The sequence below is a fragment of the Gastrolobium bilobum genome, unplaced genomic scaffold (genome assembly GCF_033153095.1).
Source record: "Gastrolobium bilobum isolate Gb01-03AN ecotype WA unplaced genomic scaffold, APGP_CSIRO_Gbil_v1 utg50313, whole genome shotgun sequence".
NCBI lineage: Eukaryota > Viridiplantae > Streptophyta > Magnoliopsida > Fabales > Fabaceae > Gastrolobium > Gastrolobium bilobum.
In genome coordinates, this window is record NW_026900117.1 from 13,715 (window position 1) to 32,627 (window position 18,913).

Here is an 18,913-nt window from a genome sequence, read left to right on the forward strand (position 1 = left end):
AGAGGTTTGAACCCATGTAAATAACAGAAGGGAGTTGATGATCAATGAATTATCACTGTGTAATAATGGAAAAAATAAGAACAGATCGTCAGATATATGAAACAGAATTATGAAAATATGCAAAGTCAGTGAAATAAAATCCGAGCCCACAGAGCGTGTCTCCTTAAGACAATTTGCCCCCTCACTGATGCCTAAGATTGATGGACACTTGTCTTCTAGGATAGAACGGATTTTGTCTGAAGAGTGGTGGCACTACCAGTCAACAGCCCAAACGAACGCAACAATTGCCAGAGGAATTACACCGGAAAAATAGAATGAAGTATGCACAACCGGATGAAGGAAAAAATCCAAGTAACAGTGCAAAAAACTGAATCTAATTTTCTGAAGGGGTCATGGTCTATATATAGAAAACGTAAGGTCACGTTTCAAAAGGAACCTATTCGACGACGAAACAACACATCCATTGGACACGAAAAGACACATTCGTTCAACAAGAAAAGACACTCATTCAAGGATGAAACAACACGTTCGTTAGGATGAAACAACACGTCCGTTAGGATGAAACAACACATATTAGGATGAAAAGATCTGTTTGTCGACGAAAAGACACACATTTTCACTACCAAACTTCTTATTCATAACCAATAGATTGTCTACACAATTTATATATATATATATATATAGGAAAAAGTGTTTGTCATTTTAAATGACATAAAGTTATGTCATTTTAAGAGAGAGATAGACACAAGAAAATATTTTTTATTTAAAATTTAAATTAAAAAAAACCACTCACTTTCTCTCCCATAATTTCCATTCCTTTTGTCTATCTCTCTCTTAAAATGACATAACTTATGTTATTTAAAATGACAAACACCAAACCCATATATAAATTCCAACACTTTAAACCTTAATTCCTATTGGTTAATTTTTATCAACCTTTGACTTCCTTGACTCTAGCCTTAATATGATCATAAGGTGATCCAATATGTTTAGGAATTTTACTAGTTTTCATAACTTACAAAGTCTTAAAGATTTTACAATTGTTATCAAAAAAAAAAAAAAAAGATTTTACAATTACTTTGACTTAAAATAATTTCTATTGTTTAGTAATTATCCAAGCTTTGAAATTTTTTTAAGAATTAATCTAGACATCATTTGATCATAATAAGATCACTTCTATCACATAGAATTCCACAAACAATTTAATTAAACAATCAAAATTAAGTTTAGACCTAGTTTCACTTATTTGCAAACTAGTCCCTAAATTTTCACATAATTATACTTTGACCCCAAATCTTTTATATTAATTTCATTAGGATCCTTTTGACTTGTCTGACATAAATTGTATTTGTTACTTAATTATCATGTAATTTACATGATTTACCGCTCACCGTTTTTTGAATAAGTGTTTAATTCACTTAAACACTGAATTAGTTCACCGTCACCTATTTTGACAGTGAGGGTTGTTATATGTACAAGAAAATATGTTTGTATGCTATAAGCTTATTGAAGTGAAGTAGGAATCTGTGGATAGATTCTAAAGTTTTGGATATTGGATAGTGTATTGAATATTTTCTGGATTACGGGTTTTAATGTTTCTAGTTAGTCCAATATACAAATATTATACTGTCTAATTTTGTTAAGTATGGATTCTATGCAATTATGGGATTGTACAATTTTTGATAAATGGAAACAGTTTTTGCATGGTTGTATGTATAAATATACATGTTGTGTACGTAAAGGAATAGAAAAAGTTTAGTCCCGTAATTTAGTGAAGTCTTCCACTATTGTTTTATTAAGGCGCACTTATACCATTGTATGTTAACATACTAGTAGCAAAACTGGGGTGTTACATGCACAATAGGGCCATCTATGAAGACAGGTTTGAGCGACCACGGAATGCAGTGCAAGTTATTGCTGATTATGTGAAGCAAATACAAGAAGCCAGGATCGGACGAAAAGTGCACCAGACGAACTCAAATGAGAATGCTCTACTGCTTGCCAATTGGAGCCTGGTTGGATCAAGATAAGCTTTGATGGAGCCTGGAATAGTGTATCACGACATGCTGCATGTGGTCAGTGGAGGATCCAGAAAATTAACGAAGGGTGGGCACTCAATAAGTTCAAATACATATAGATATAGGTCTGGTCTAGAATGCAACTTGCGAGCAGCTGCCGGTAGGCTGGGTATGGTTTAAATCTATATCTGGACAAATTGCGACTCAACTGGACCGATGATGGAGAAAGAAACAAATGTTCCAACTTAACGGAGATTGAGGTTTGAGAGGAGATGAATCAGTATGTAGATGCAAATGATGAGTCTGGAATAGAGCTCTATGCTGTTAGGTTTGGATAATGAAGAAGGAGGAGAAAAAAAAACTCACGGAAAAATAAAATAAAAGGAGGAAAATTAAAGGGGTAAGATATCGTAACAACCAACTAGGGTTACTACTAGAAGTGTAAATGGGCTGGGCTGGGCCGGGCTTTGACCTTCTTGGCCCAAGCCTACGTAAAAAAAAATTCAGCCTATCTGACCTACTAGCCTATTAAAGGCTTTATTTGTAGGCCAAGTCCGGCCCATTAATAAAAATAAGAAAGCCTAACATGGCCTACAGGCCTTGTAGGCCTCCCACTGTAGATAATAAGCAAAAAAAATAATTGTATAGAGCAAAGAAAGTTCCATTCATGCATGTACTAGTACTTCTCATAAGAAAAAAAATGACAAACAAGAAAGAGTCAACATAATACCTCAGCTCTAGAATGTATATCATAGAGGAATAGAGTCAAAGAAATGGAAAAAATAACAAAAATACAATTACTCTAGAATGTACTTTGCCATGCCACATAAATAAATACTATTTTATTATTTTATTTTAAATAAATTAAATAGGCCAGCCTACAAGGCTTTAGGCCGGGCCTGGGAAAATTGGCCTACGGCCTATTTGTTAAAGGGCTTTCTTATAAGCCTAAGCCTACTCTACTTTTCTAAAAGGCTGGGTCAAGCCAGGCTTAATGTAGGCCGGGCTGTAGGCTGGGCTGGGCCAGCCCAGCCTATTTACACCCCTAGTTACTACCAATCAATTTCACCGTTAAATCGATTATGTTGATCCAACGGTTATATTTATTTTCATCTTTGTATTGTTATAATTCCCATAAATATGGAAAATCATAACCATACAAAGGTGAAAATAAATATAAAGTATTAAATATGGGGAATTATAATCATACAAAGATGAAAATAAATATAATCGTTGGATCAACATAATAGATAACGGTGAAATTGAGTGGTAGTAACATTGATAGTAACTCTAATTGAATGTTATAATATCTTACCCCGAAATTAAATTGGAAAAACTTAAATTTTAACATAAAGGTATTTTTATATTTTTACATCATATTTAAGAGTGGGCACTTGCCCCCCTTCTCATGTAGGTAGATCTGCCTCTTCATGTGGTGGCATTCTTTGGAATGAAAAAGGGAAATGGATTACAGGATTCTCATCATATCTTGGCTATTGTAATCCACTAGATGTAGAATTATGGGGGATTATGAAGGGCATGGAGACTGCTTCGACTGTAGGAGCAACGAAGATTGTCTTAGAGGGTGACTCAACAAGAGCTTTGACTATAATTGGTACCTTAGCTACAGATGCCAGAGACTCCCAAATTGCAGAACGCATAAAAAGATGGATGAAGAGAGACTGGTCCAACCGTACAAGCCATGTCCCTGGAGATAGAACTGTTGCAGCTCAACATTTGGCACAAAGTGCTTTGATAGCGAAAAATGAATACACCACTTCTCAGGAGCCTCCTCCTGAAATTTATAACATGATGTTCAATGCAACTTGCATATCATTAGTAAGTAGGCATAGTTGTTACTTGTTAGTTGTTTTGGGCTTTCCAGCCCTCCTTATGTTTAAAAAAAAAACAAAAACAAAAAACAAAAAACTAAATATAATGAGGTTAAATGAATCAACATGATTGTACTTTGTGTAATCACATTCCCTATGTTGTATCTTCGAATTAAAGATTGTAAACTGTTATGGATATGAATATCATATCCCAACTACCCACTCAAGAATCTACTAAGAGATAGAGTCATAAGTCTCTTAACAACTCTCAAAAGCAAAAAGGCACAAGATAAGGATCACATCCCAACAAAAAGGGAGTTGAATCCTATCGCACTTGGGGAAGCACAAAAGGCCCAAGCCTAAGAAGGTAATCCCTATAAATAAGAGCCTAAGGACCCCAGGTAAACACTTTCAACCTATTTACTGATACTTCCCACACTGTGCACACACCCACCCCTTGGTTATAAGCCTATTGCTTGTGCGCAGTGATTGGGACCTCGACTATAAGCCTAGTATACACCTGATATACACTATCTCTGAGCGCATACCATACGGTATAACAGTACGGTCTTTCTAGGACCGAACATTGGCGCCGTCTGTGGGAAACGATAAATTTTGACTCCCATTCCACGATGACGAGCACTCGTTCGACGTCTAGCAACGTCCAAATACCGCCGCACCAGTCTGCAATGGAACAGATCCAGGCGACTACAACTCTCGTGCTGGTGGACGTACAGGTCGAAGGGGTCGGTCTTCAGGGATCGACTCTCAGACCCCAGACCAGCACAACGGCGGCTATAGCTCGTCCGCCTCCACACAATGAGCCACCGAACGTGACCACGATGGCCATGGGTGCAATCCTTCAAAGATTGCAAGAGATGGAAAACAGATTCCTGACTCAGCAACGAATGGATGCCCAAAGGATGGCGACGTTTGAGGCCGAGCTAAGAAATCTGAATGCAGAAGGCCGACCTAGGGTAGCCGGATAGGCCGTAACCTCCGGACTCCAACATCAACATGCTGAAGGCGTCCAACATCAAAATACTGAAGGCGTGCAACATTAAAATGCTGAAGGCCTCCAACATCAAAATGCTGAATGCGTCCGACGTCAAAATGCTGAAGGCGTCCAACATCAGAACGTCGAAGACCTCCGCCGTCAAAACGCTGAAAGGAACGGCCACACTGTTGATGATGGCCCGCAACGTCAGAACGTGGCTACAGCCGAAGGAAACACGCAGAATATGCAGAACCCTTACCTTGGCAACAACCGGAATGGTGGAGGTCCGAACGACAACCATGACGAAAATTATCTGGATGATGAAGAGGCTAATGATAGTCCATTCACTGGGATGCTCATGAACTTGGCCATACCGCCGAGATTCAAGAGCACCAGGATACCTCCGTACGACGGAAGTCAGGACCCAGAAGCCCATTTAGAGGCTTTCAAAACTGAGATGCTGTTCAACGGGATCACTGGACCGATTAAGGCCAGGATCTTCGCGACGATATTGACTGGTCAGGCGATGACCTGGATAACCAGGCTCCCTAGGAACTCAATCGATTCGTTTGAGGACCTAGCTCGGACTTTTCGACTTAACTTTGCAACAAGCAAGGTGCATCTGATGCCAACCTATGCTTTGGGAAGAATCCGGCAGAAGGAGAACGAATCGCTGAGGAAGTACCTTGATCGATTCAAGGATGCCACCCTCAAAGTCTGAGGCTTAACTGAAGTAGTGCACCTCCACTTAATCATTTCGGGATTAGATGGCGACTCCCCACTGGCGAGGTCTATCTATAAGAACCCGGTGAACGATCTGGAAGAGTTCCGACAAAGGTCGGATAAATACATTGACGTGGAAGACATGCAAAAGGTCTACGTCGAATCTCGAGGACGAAGCCCGACACGTCGTAGCCCAAGTAAAAAAAACAGCAAAGATAGGGACCAGAAGGGATCCAAAAAAGCAAAGGACACTTGTGATAAGAGGTCGGAAGATCGATCACCAAGGAGGAAGTATGACGATTATACACCTTTGAACGTGTCCAGATCCAGGATATGGAAAGAGGTGGCTCAGACCGAGATGCGCAATGTCGAGAGACCTCGACCCCTCTAAACCAAGTTTGGGTTAGACAGGAACAAATACTGCGCCTTCAACGATCAAAATGGTCACTTTACGGATGACTGCTGGGACCTCCGAGATGCAATTGAAAAGCACGTCAGAGAGGGAAAGTTGAAGCAATATATCATCCGAACACAGGGCAAGAAAAATAATAAGCGAAAGCAAAGAAGTCGGAGCCGAAGTCGAAGCCCAAAGAGAAAGGACAGAAATGATCAAAGACAAGACCGATCTACCAAAGGAAAAGAGGTCGACGACAAGGATGAGGATTTTCCCGAAGCCAAATTCGAATGCAATGTCATAAGTGGAGCTCTAGGTGGGGGAGGAGACTCGGCCAATGCCAGAAGAAAGTACCTGAAAGAGGTCATGTCCGTAAGAGACAGGCCGACCTTCAAAGGGAAAGCCAGCAAACCTTCCCCCCCAAGACTGTTTTTTACTCAGGAGGAACTAGCAATGGTCGTACCTGGACACACTGACGGATTGGTGATCACTGGATTGCTAGTCAACTGCCGAGTAAAGAGAATCTTTACTGACCACGGAAGCTCAGCAAACATAATTCTCTGGGATGCTTTCCAGAGGATGAACCTGGATGAGAAGGATCTGAAACCATGTGTCACCGAGCTGGTCGGGTTCAACAGAGCGGCGTCCCCTCCAAAAGGCTACATCGACATAAAATTGACCTTAGGCACGAAGGATTCGTTCCGAGCTGTAAGGGTTCGCTTCGTCGTAGTGGACACCTCATCTTCCTACAACGTGATCATTGGCCGACCTACAATCCATTAATGGGATATGCTGATCTCCACCAAGCATCAAGCACTGAAAATGCCTGGGATGAACAATGAGATTGTCACCATAAGAGGTGATCAAGAAGAATCAAGAAAGTGCTATTATGAGACCCTGCGAGTCCATCAAGGAGGCCCATTATCTCCTCCCCGGCTTAAGGATAGAGGAGCCATGGACCAGTCCTTAAGGGCATCAGGAAGCGAGATAAACTTGATCAAACTGGATATGAGAGAGGAACTCCAAGCACCTCGTCCAGAACCCCAAGGGGAGCTGGATGACGTCGAGATCCGAAAGGACGACGAATGACGTACCAAGGTGGGGAAGACCCTAGAGGTCGAGTTTAAAAAAGAACTCATTTCCTTGTTAAAGGAGAATTCCGATGCATTCGCATGGAAGGCCTCGGAAATCCTAGGAATAAACCCAACTTTCTGTTGTCACAAGCTCTCCATGTACCCTGGATCACAGCCAGTGTCTCAAAAGAAAAGGAAGATAGGATCTGACCGACGTCAAGCTTTAAGTGAGCACGTCGACGAGCTGCTAGAAGCCGGATTCATCAAGGAGTTACAGTACACCACGTGGCTCTCTAACGTGGTGATGGTAAAGAAACCAAGTAGAAAGTGGAGGATCTGCGTGGATTACACCGACCTCAATAAGGTCTGCCCAAAAGACTCGTACCCAATGCCAAGCATTGACCAGCTAGTTGACAATTCGTCAGGATTTCAGCTGCTATCATTTATGGACGCATACTCTGGATACAATCAAATCCCATTGCATCCAGACGACCACGAAAAAACCGCCTTCATCTCGGAAAAGGGAAATTTTTGTTACAACGTTATGCCTTTTGGCCTCAAAAATGCAGGGGCGACCTATCAAAGGATGATGAACCGCGTTTTTCAAGCGCAAATCGGAAGAAACTTGGAGGTATACATCGACGACATGATCGTCAAGTCAATGCAAACATCGGCACATATCACCGACCTCAGGGAGACTTTTGAGCAGCTGAGAGCTCGCAAGATCAGGCTGAACCCGGCCAAATGTGCTTTTGGGGTACCAGTTGGAAAATTCCTGGGCTTCATGTTTACCAACCGAGGAATAGAAGTGAACCCCGACAAATGCAAAGCCGTCCTTGAGATGAAACAGCCTGAAAGCAAAAAAGAAATTCAACAGCTCACAGGTCGCCTTGCGGCCCTGACCAGATTTCTGCCTAGATCGGCAGAGAAGGCTTTGCCTTTCTTCAAGCTCCTAAAAAAAGAAGCAGAGTTCGGATGGGGGGAAGAATGCAAAAAGGCGTTCGAAAATATTAAGAATTTCCTAGCCATCCCCCCCCACTCTCGTGCTGTTAAAACCAGAGCCCGGAGAAACGTTGATCTTATACCTATCAGTAGGGGAAGAGCCATCAGTGCCGCTCTGGTACGGGAGACCGACAAATCACAACAGCCTATCTACTTTGTAAGTCGGACATTGCAAGGACCAGAACTTCGTTACCAGAAGCTCTAAAAGGTCGCATTCGCCCTGCTTACCACGACAAGGAGGCTCCGACCTTATTTCCAAGGTCATCAAATCATCGTGCGAACAAATCAGCCCATCAGGCAAGTACTTCACAAGCCGGACCTAGCAGGAAGGATGATCAACTGGGCCGTCGAGCTTTCCGAGTTCAACATATCGTATGAACCTCGACAGTCAATTAAGTCGCAAGCTTTGGTAGACTTCATCCTGGAGCTAACCCCACCCAATGAAAAGGGAGAAAGGAATGAAGGTCTCTGGATAATTTATGTCGACGGATCCTCGAACTCTAAGGGGAGCGGAGCCGGGGTGATCGTTGAAAGCCCGGAAGGAGTGTCCATTGAATACTCACTCCACTTAGCATTTCCGACCTCGAACAACCAAGCTGAATACGAGGCGTTCATTGCCGGGATCGTGCAGGCAAAGGAGCACGGAGCAAGGAAGATAAAAATAATGAGTGATTCACAGCTGGTTACTTCACAAGTTGAAGGAAAATACCAAGCTAAGGGTCTTCTCATGATGAAGTACCTTGAAGTACCTCCAACAGGTCAGGGAGCTATTAGCTGAGTTTGACGAGGTGATAATTCAGTACATACCTCAGAATGAGAATAATAGGGCCGACATCCTATCTAAACTCGCCAGCTCGAAAGGCTCAGGAAACCACCGCACTGTAATACAACAGAGCATCCTGGAGCCGACCTGCGTCACGGTGATAACCGAGACTGAGGATTGGAGGAGGCCAATTGCGGCTTACCTGGAAAAAAGAATCCTGCCAGACGAAATGCAAGAAGCCAGAAAACTTGTGAGGAACTCGGCCTGCTTCACCATAGTAGAGGGGAAACTCTACAAAAAAGGCTTCTATACACCCATGCTGAAATGCCTCAATAAGAGTGAGGTGGAGTATGTGCTGGCCGAGATACATGAGGGCATAAATGGACACCACATGAGAGGAAAAGTTTTAGCCAGGAAAGCACTAAGGGCAGGATACTACTGGCCCACCATGGAGGCAAATGCGAAGGACCACGTCAAAAGGTGCGAACAATGTCAGAAGCACGCGTTGATCCTTCGCGCACCCCCCGAAGAGCTGCAGACTATCACGGCACCATGGCCGTTCTTCAAATGGGGAATGGACTTACTAGGACCTTTTATTGCGGCTGACGGACAACTCAAGTGGTTGATAGTGGTTGTTGACTACTTCACCAAGTGGATCGATGCTGAACCCTTCACCACCATTACCTCGGCAAGGATACGGAGATTCTTTGAAAGAAACCTGATTAGTCGATTTGGACTTCCTGCCGAGATCATCACGGATAACGGAACACAGTTTGCTGACAAAAAGTTCCAGGAGTTAATGACCGACTTAAAAATAAGACGAGCTATTAAGCCCAGTCAGTAGGTAGATTTATTTCAAAGAAAATAAAGCGAGCCCTTGAGCTCGTCCTTGTAAATAGACTTCGTACGAAATGCAAATAAAACGAGCAGTTGTTTAAATTCTGTCATCAATGCATATCGATTTCTATTCAAATAATTGAAGGCCAAAGAGCTTCACGATCGAATAAAGGAATAAGAATTTTCGTCGACGAACAGAAAATAATCCTAGATCGGCTAACAAAACCTCGGCAAATAGCAAAACGAGTAGAACAAGATCGAAATTGAACCTCAGACGTAAAGTTAAAGGGAAAGTAAAGCAATGATCTCGGAAGAATGAAATTAAAACATAAGTTTTAATTGCCGACCCAAAAGCGGCAAATATGTTCAGATAGAATATAAAAGGGGCTCAAAGGCCCCATAGCAAAATACAAACTAAAAGTCGGCATTCTGACCCCTTCATTCCATAACACGTGGAGAAGCAGCTAGAATCTCGGCACCGGTCTTCTCCTCATCAACACAGTCGAAATCACGTGTTCCGGGATCAATTGCGCCATCCTTCACGCTGTAAGCCACGTCCATTCCATCTGTGATAAGGCCAGGATTCAGAACCCGAGCTTGAGCAACGACATTGTCAAAAGCCTCGGTTGCAGCTTTTATGACCACGGCCCGAGCTTCTTCAAAGTTAGCTTGAAGTTCTTCAATCAGAGCATCCTTATCAGCCAAAGACTTAGAAAAGGTCTCCTTTTCAGCATTCAAACCATCCGCCTTGGCAGTGGCTGATTCTAAATCTTTCTTCGTCTTATCCAGCTCGGAGGACAACTCCTGAATCCGGGTCTCTAGGTCGAGTTTAGACTTGCCCAGCTCCTCCACCTTTAGAGTGAGAGATGAGTTGGAAGCAGCAGATAAGTCGAGCCTCTGACTGAGATCTTGAAAGGTTTGAAGAAGAGAAGTGGTCTTCAAAGAATCCTCCTCCAATCGTAGTATCAAGGCTCTCACAGTAGCAGTCAAGCCCGAGCCACTGATGAGCTCCGGAGGGGGCTTGAGGGCGGCCCTAAGTCGGTCAGTAACCCCGACCCTCCACAACTCCCCAGGCTCTAGGGTAATCAGGGTCCCTTGAGGAGCGTTGGAGGGAGGAGGAAATGGCGATAAGGAAGGAGAAGAGACATCAGTGATGATCACCTCATCACCCATTGAACTTCCACTGATCACGGCATCAAACCGTCGCTTTTTGAAGACCTCGGCATTGGAAGAGGGGCCTTCTTTGGCTTTTCCCTTGCCAGACTTCTTGGGAAAAAACTTCATGTACTCCGCACTCGTCATGCTAACTGCAAAAGAGGGTCAAAGGTTAGAACTCAAGTCATAAGACATGTCGAAAGAAAAAAAAGGCCATTATAAAGGAAAACAACATACCAAGCTCACAAAGGAAATCCTCTCCAAATATATTTACAATCCGACTAAGATCGATAATGCCGAATTCCCTGGCATAACCAATCAGGACAGACGTAGCCAGTCTCTCCGAGTCAGAAAGAGCCACTCCAGGAGTAGCATAGTCCCTAGGACGCCGTTGATAATGATTCTGCGTCCAGTAAAGCTCAAATCGACTTGCAAAATCCCCTCCGTCTGATAACAACAAGGCGAACCAGGGGAGACAGTCTGAGCGAACTACTACCCTGAAGAAGGCATCCTTGAAGCCCTTGAAAGATTGGGAATATGGGACAAAAATACCCCGGTTTGGGGCACCTCGAAGAGTTGGGATGGAGTTGAGAAGGCGCAATCCGAAGCCGACGAATCACTGCCATTTGGAACTCGGTGAAAGGAAACCGAATCCCAAGTTTGGTTATTAGATCTCGGTAAAGAAAAAAGAAATGGAGCTCGTCCAAAATGTGCCCCGCACACACCGGATAGTCGCCTGCTGGGAGCATATCCACCCCACTGGGGTCACCAGCTGGTAGTTGGGAGACATCGACAGGAGACATCGTAGATCGGATGCGGAGGATCTCAAGAAGAACCCAATTTTGCACGTTCGACTTCTCCATAGTTAAAGTCCTGGAACATGAAGGGCGAGGGTCAGTACAAAAATCAACCAGATCCGATCTGGGACTCCCGAGATCGGATGGTAACGAGCCAGGACTCCAAGAAAAAGGGATGGATTCGTTAGAACTACTGACAAGATCGACAAAAGGCACTTGACTAGAAGCCGATTCATCAAAGCAAGAAAGGACATCTGAACTCGAAAAACCCAGCTCGGATGAGGAAAGACTTGAAGAACTATCACTCAACCTAAAAGGGGGAATACGATCCAGAACGGATCTAGGACCCGGAACGACCTGGGAGGACGGCAATATGTAAGCCAAAGGGACAGGCTCAAGGGAGGAACTCAACCTAGGAATGGGAGGACTCACCAAAGGAGGGCTGTTGGTGCCAAAATTAAGCTGACTTTGTCGACCCCCTCCTATCTGACCTCTCATTCCCCTACCAAGGCCAGCCCGGGATCTTCGACGACCTCCCCTATGACCATGAAGAAGCTGCTGAAGCTTCTCCTTCTCGGTGTATTCCCTACCAAAGAGCCAGTATTGAAATGATCGAGGTAACCGCCTCACCACCTCCTCACTCACTTCGTCACCTCGGCCAGCAGCCGGGCCAAAAGAAGAATTAGGGGTATTCATCAGGAAAACCCAAAAAGAGGAAGGGGAACAGAGAACCCCCAAATAAAACGGACAGACTTATCGCAAGTTCAACGTAAGATAAAACACTATACTCTAGAATCTCGAGACTATATGGCCAAACAAAACAGCAAAACATGCACAAGGCAAAAACTTGAAGACGATGGAGTAAACGAAGAAAATAAACAAAGGAAGAAAGATACCTGGTCAAAGGAAAACGAAGAGGAAACAGGTGAATTTAGAACCAGGAAACCTTCGGTAGTTCAGGCCAAGAACGATAGTAAGAGACCAGAAGCACGCCAAAAGAAAATACGGAGGAGAAGCTTGAAACGGAGTAAAAAAACTCTGAGTACACACTACACGCAAAGCTTCAAAAAGTGAAAACCCTGTGGAAGGACCGAAGTGATGAATTTAAAGGAAACCCAAAAACCTGAGGCGCGAAGATGAAGAGTTTTCTAAACGGTTAAGTGATGAGGGGCAAAAAGGGGACTTCACCCTGAGTGCATTAAATGCACACAATCATGACCTATGCAAGGCTTGTTATGACGTGCCTTGCACGATGCACGAACCCCCAATAAGGGGAAGGCACGTGGAAGCTTACAACTGTAGCAGCAGGCATGAAGCGAAAGGTCAAAGGGAGTTGAAAAGATCAAACTCCGACCTCCAAGCCCCGATGTTATCTTAAAAATTGGGGGTATAAGCTTGCCCGTGAGATCATAAACAAAAGCTGCAACGTGACCGAGTTCTTCAACTCGGCCCAACACGAAGAAGCCGAAGTTCGGATCGAACAATGTTGGAAGGCAGGAAACGAACTCAGGGAAAAATCGACACATCAAAGCTCGATGTCGCACACGCTAAGGAAGATCAAGAAACTTTGCGCGAATAATCTCGATAAAAGCAATTTCGAGCTAAAACGCAGGCGTCAAGATATTGAAAGCTCAAATCTGAGACCAATGAACTCGGACAAATAGATCCGAGATAACGTAGAAGCACCTCGACATCCCGAGCCTCGGAATATCGAGATGGGGGGCAACTGTTATCGATATGAATATCATATCCCAACTACCCACTCAAGAATCTACTAAGAGATAGAGTCGTAAGTCTCTTAACAACTCTCAACAACAAAAAGGCACAAGATAAGAATCACATCCCAACAGAAAGGGAGTTGAATCGGCCTATTGCACTTGGGGAAGCACAAAAGGCCCAAGCCTAAGAAGGTAATCCCTATAAATAAGAGCCTAAGGACCCCAGGTAAACACTTTCAACCTATTTACTGATACTGCCCACACTGTGCACACACCCACCCCTTGGCTATAAGCCTATTGCTTGTGCGCAGAAATTGAGACCTCGGCTATAAGCCTAGTATACACCTGATATACACTATCTCTGAGCACATACCATACGATATAGCAATACGGTCTTTCCAGGACCGAACATAAACCTATAAGAAGGATCAGCGGTAATAATATGTAAGAGTCTGAATGTACGAAGGAGAAGGGAATGCACGCAAATAATTTCTCTTATATTTTGTTTCCGTCCAAACTAGGGAGCAATGAAGGTGAGTACTTTCTTTTCTTTTGTGAAATAACCCTTCGATTGTGACATACTATTGATACGTCTCATTTTCAAACACTCTTCGTGTTAGTTTAAACCAGATATGCTTAATTTAATGGTTTGGTTATATATCACATTACCGAAGTAAGAAACCAAAAGGTATGGTTCGGTTGGCAAACTTAACTTCATGATTTGTTGGAGTTTAATCATAATAATAGGATATGTTATTCTACGTATAACTTTTTTTTTGTTTATCTTTACCTATCACTTTTTAATATCATTCTATCAGACTCTCAACTACCTTTATTATTTCTCTCTCCTAATGAGATTCTGATCTAATGATGTTGGAGAATAGCAAACAAAAGTAAGTAAAATAAAAATAAGTAAAAAAACATATCCCATAATAATAATAATATAAATGTTCAACAACGTCATAACATTAGTTATCTTTTTCCATTTTCTAATAATCACCATTTTTCCAACGAAAATATTATAACATGCCATTGTGGTGATTCCAATCCAAAATAGCATTATGAGAAAGCAAGAATGAAAGAGAAAACCATGGGGGAAAAATGATTTTGTTATGTGGGAACTAAGCATTGGTTGTGACAACATAATCTGATATTGATGTCAATTTAAGGACACTGTAGGATTTGGTAGAAAGGAGAGGGAGGCAGTTAAACTGCCATTTTCCATTTCACAGAGAAGATGACGCATATCCATTCTTTTTCATAGCTGTGACCATTTCCTCTCTCTCTCTTTCTCTGTCTTAATAAAATCACATAGATTTTCATATAGTTTTGATTTGCCATTTTCCTATATATAAATATTGGTTTTCCTAATTGGGGTTATGTTGCTATCTTCTACCTTTTTTGTTCCACAATTTTCTCTCAAGATATCCCATTGTTTTTTTTTTTATGATAATTGGTGGTCTAATCTAAGAACCAGCTCATTTTCAATACCCACATGTCATTTTCTTTGTAAACCAAAACAACCTTCCCCTTTTCTCCCATAAGTTTTCCTCTCTTTTTCCTCTTGAAAGGAAAGCTCTTATATTCATTGACCATGCAGCTGAAACATTTTTGTTAGCTCTTACATGGCCTGAAGAGTTATCAGAATTGATGCCATTTTTGACTTTCATGTTTGTCCTTCATTCCCTGAAATCTCTTTTCTGAAGGGTGATCTTGCCTCTATCTTCTTCTCATATATATATATTAATAATGATTTGGTTTCTCATCATTAAAAATATAATTATACTTTCATTCTGACTTTGACCATGTCTGGTTGTGTGCATTACATTCCACAACGTGATTACCATGAATTTGGTTTTTGGTTCTTTATGCTCTTGACGTTTATGTTATGGCATTGTGCATGTTGAACATTACATTCCATTTTCTCAAAAAAAAAAAAAAAAATCACTTCATCTGGAAATTCTTTTACACGGTCTTATTCTTGCATTTTTTATATAAAAAAAAAAATTAATGAAACCAAACCTGTGATTTTTCGATCACAAAAGAATAGCCACAAGAAATTAAATTACATAACTAATTATCATGTGCTGTTCTGCAGAAATTCCTCTTGAGGGGTATTATTGTGTTGCCCATTGATGGCGTCAAAGCCTGTCAAGATGGCTGACTCACCTGAGGTAAGTGCATCATCATGGCCATTCATTTCTATACATGCATAATTGCCTACTAAAGCAATCATAATACATCCATGTTTTCTTAAGAAAAAATATATATGACATGCATTCTTTTGGAATGAACTATAGGCTAATTTAATTATTCATGATTGTGAGAATTGATCAAAATTTCTATTTCATACATAATTGCAGATGAACATGAACTACAATTTGTCAGAAGAGCCTCTTAAGACAGACCATAGTGATCATAGTTGTGCAAATTCAGGAAATAGTTCACCAACACATCCCACAAAGGGGAATCAAGCAGCAAAAGATGCATGCACAACTGATTATTCAACAAGTGGAGCTGGAAATATGGACCATGTTTCTAAAACTGATGCAAAGTTGGCAAGTAAATCAAAACCTGAGAAATTAAAACCAACAAGCAGAAACATTTCTGATCATGCACCTAACTCACCAAGACCACCAATAGGAATGTCAAAGGGAATGATGTCTACCCATACAAAGACCACAAATCAAGGTCCAGGGAGTGGAACTAGCTCTAGAAGTGACAGTTTAGAGAGCACAAGTGCAACCATTAGGCCACATACTGGTGGTGATGTAAGGTGGGAAGCAATTCACATGGTTTCCAAGGGTGGCCCTCTCAATCTTAGCCATTTTAGGCTTCTCAAGCGCATTGGTTATGGAGACATTGGAAGTGTATATCTTGTGGAACTTAAAGGAACCAAGGCTCACTTTGCCATGAAAGTAATGGACAAGGCAGCTCTTATAAGCAGAAATAAGCTTCTGAGAGCACAAACAGAAAGGGAGATTCTTGGACTTCTTGATCACCCCTTCTTGCCAACTTTGTATTCTTACTTTGAAACTGACAAGTTTTACTGTTTGGTCATGGAGTTCTGTAGTGGAGGTGATCTTCATTCTCTTAGACAGAAGCAACCTCACAAGTGTTTCACCGAAGAGGCAGCAAGGTGAGTGGAATCTGTTTGCAGCATTCCCCCTTCTGTTCTTCCATGTTTCTATATACTTTTGACAATTAAGGATTGCTACCCCCCCCTACCCTCATTAGACAGGGTCGAATGGAGAATAGTTTATACGAAGTCTTACGTTCAATCTTAATTGTTCTATTTACATTTAATGACTCTAATTTATTAGTCACTTCATGTGAACCTTTAAATACAAGTGGAATTAATGATTAAGATTGAGAGTGTTATTTATACTGATTTAAAATAATCATGTCTCATATATATATATATATTAATGTTTCTCAACAACATCAACAACACCTTTATCCCAAACTAATCGGGGTCGACGGTAGATGAACCCAAGTGAAAGATATATCATAAGGGTTCATCTCATAAATATAGCTGTTTTTTATGACCGGCTTGCTACACTTGACGCCAACCCTTCTCCTTTATCCTGCCTTGGGACAGGCTATGCATGCAAGCACACGTAGGCGGAGTTATTAATGTTTCTCATATTGTAGGAAATAATTTTTTTACTTACACACCCATAAAAGTGTATAAGGTCCATATGGGGCCATGTAAAGAGAAGAAAAAGAAAACATGGACCCCACACACTTTTATGTTTGCAAGAGATAATTTTGTCCTATAACATGAGAAATACTAATCTCATTCTCTTATTTCCAATTTTTATGACTTGTGTTAGCCATTTGATGTTACCTTTCTCATTTCAATTTGTGGATAAATTTATGAATTTTTATTTTCAAACTTCTTGTGATAGGTTTTATGCTACAGAGGTTTTGTTAGCTCTTGAGTACCTGCACATGCTTGGCATTGTATACAGAGACTTAAAGCCAGAGAATCTATTAGTAAGAGATGAAGGGCATATCATGCTATCTGATTTTGATTTATCACTTCGCTGTTCTGTGTGTCCTACACTTGTGAAGTCTTCATCTGCAAATGTAGGCAATGGTGGTAGTAGTGATTCTGGAGGCATGTTAGGTGATGAGCAAGGAGTGCAAGCAAGTACTCAATCATCATCAGGTTTTTTCCCACGCATTTTACCTTCAAAGAAGAACCGCAAGTCAAAATCAGATTTTGGCCTATTGGTTGGTGGAACTAGACTTCCTGAACTGATGGCAGAACCCACCAATGTACGTTCAATGTCATTTGTAGGGACACATGAATATCTTGCTCCTGAGATTATCAGAGGAGAGGGTCATGGTAGTGCAGTAGATTGGTGGACTTTTGGTATCTTCTTGTATGAGTTGTTGCATGGAACAACACCTTTTAAGGGTGCAGGATATAAAGCCACACTTTTTAATGTTGTTGGTCAACCATTGAGGTTCCCAGAAACTCCTCAGGTTAGTGCTGTGGCTCGTGATCTTATTAAAGGACTGTTGGTGAAAGAACCTCAGAAGAGAATTGCATATAAAAGAGGAGCAACAGAAATAAAACAACACCCTTTTTTTGAGGGAGTGAATTGGGCTCTAGTTAGAAGTGCCACACCTCCTCATATACCAGACCTTATTGATTTTTCCAAATATGCTAGCAAAAACACAGCACCCCCACCTGACAAGAAGATGGCAGATATTGCTAATGATAAAAACAGTAACAGTAACAGTAACAATAATACTGATTCCTACATAGAATTTGAGTATTTTTAGCAGTGAAAGTCCAATTCAGATAAAATTATACTTCTTTGAAAAGTATATACTGTACAAAGTGTCACCTCTTCTTCCCCAAAAGAAAATTTGAATTTGTATACATACACAGACATGTAAATTCATTCAAAATATTCCTTTTCCTTCTAACTTTCTTTTCAGTATCTTTAATGTTGTTGTAGCAAGGCTTTCCAAAGTAGCACTATTAAATGTTAAATTCAGTTTTAAGAATATGTTTTGACAATAAAAGGGTAGTATTCAGGCTATGAGTTCTTGAAAAGTTGAGTTCTAATGAGATGAAGTAAAGTTTGTGTACAAGCTTTGTTCATCGTGTTAAAGGTATATATGCTCTGAAAGGTTTAACTGAGAAGCAATAGAATTTCCCTCCTTCAAGAAAGAAAAGAAAAATAAACACTGAAGAACGCAGATGAGCATTACATTAAAAGTCTCTTCCTTGTGGACACGTGAGTCCTGAATGGAGTTTACTTAAGTAAAGACATCATAAAGTTTTAGGTGACTAAGATTAGTGGCTAGCAAAGGGAGATGAATGGTTTATTGTATGAGGTTAAAGGTCACTGTAAGTGGTGACAAGAATGTATTAAATCTTAATGACATTACTCAAAAAGTTATAAAATCACTTTAAAAAAATCATATGGCTGTAGGTGTTTGAATTAGATTATTTAACACTAAAAAAGCTTTGATTTTTTCTTGTTTGGACAACTTTTTGAAAGAATTTAAAAAATATATTAAAAAAAACTGTTAACAAGCATACACTTTACATACACATACAATATCTTAAAAACAAAATTT

General features: G+C 41.1%; 1 protein-coding gene across 1 annotated transcript; it reads left to right on the forward strand.

Moving 5' to 3' along the window:
- Positions 1-15,678: 15,678 nt before the first annotated feature.
- On the forward strand, positions 15,679-18,106 carry LOC133295377 (serine/threonine-protein kinase AGC1-7-like). Its single transcript, XM_061494203.1, has 2 exons — positions 15,679-16,448; positions 17,221-18,106. Exons 1-2 carry the CDS (start codon positions 15,679-15,681, stop codon positions 18,104-18,106), a joined length of 1,656 nt encoding a protein of 551 aa, XP_061350187.1.
- Positions 18,107-18,913: the final 807 nt, after the last annotated feature.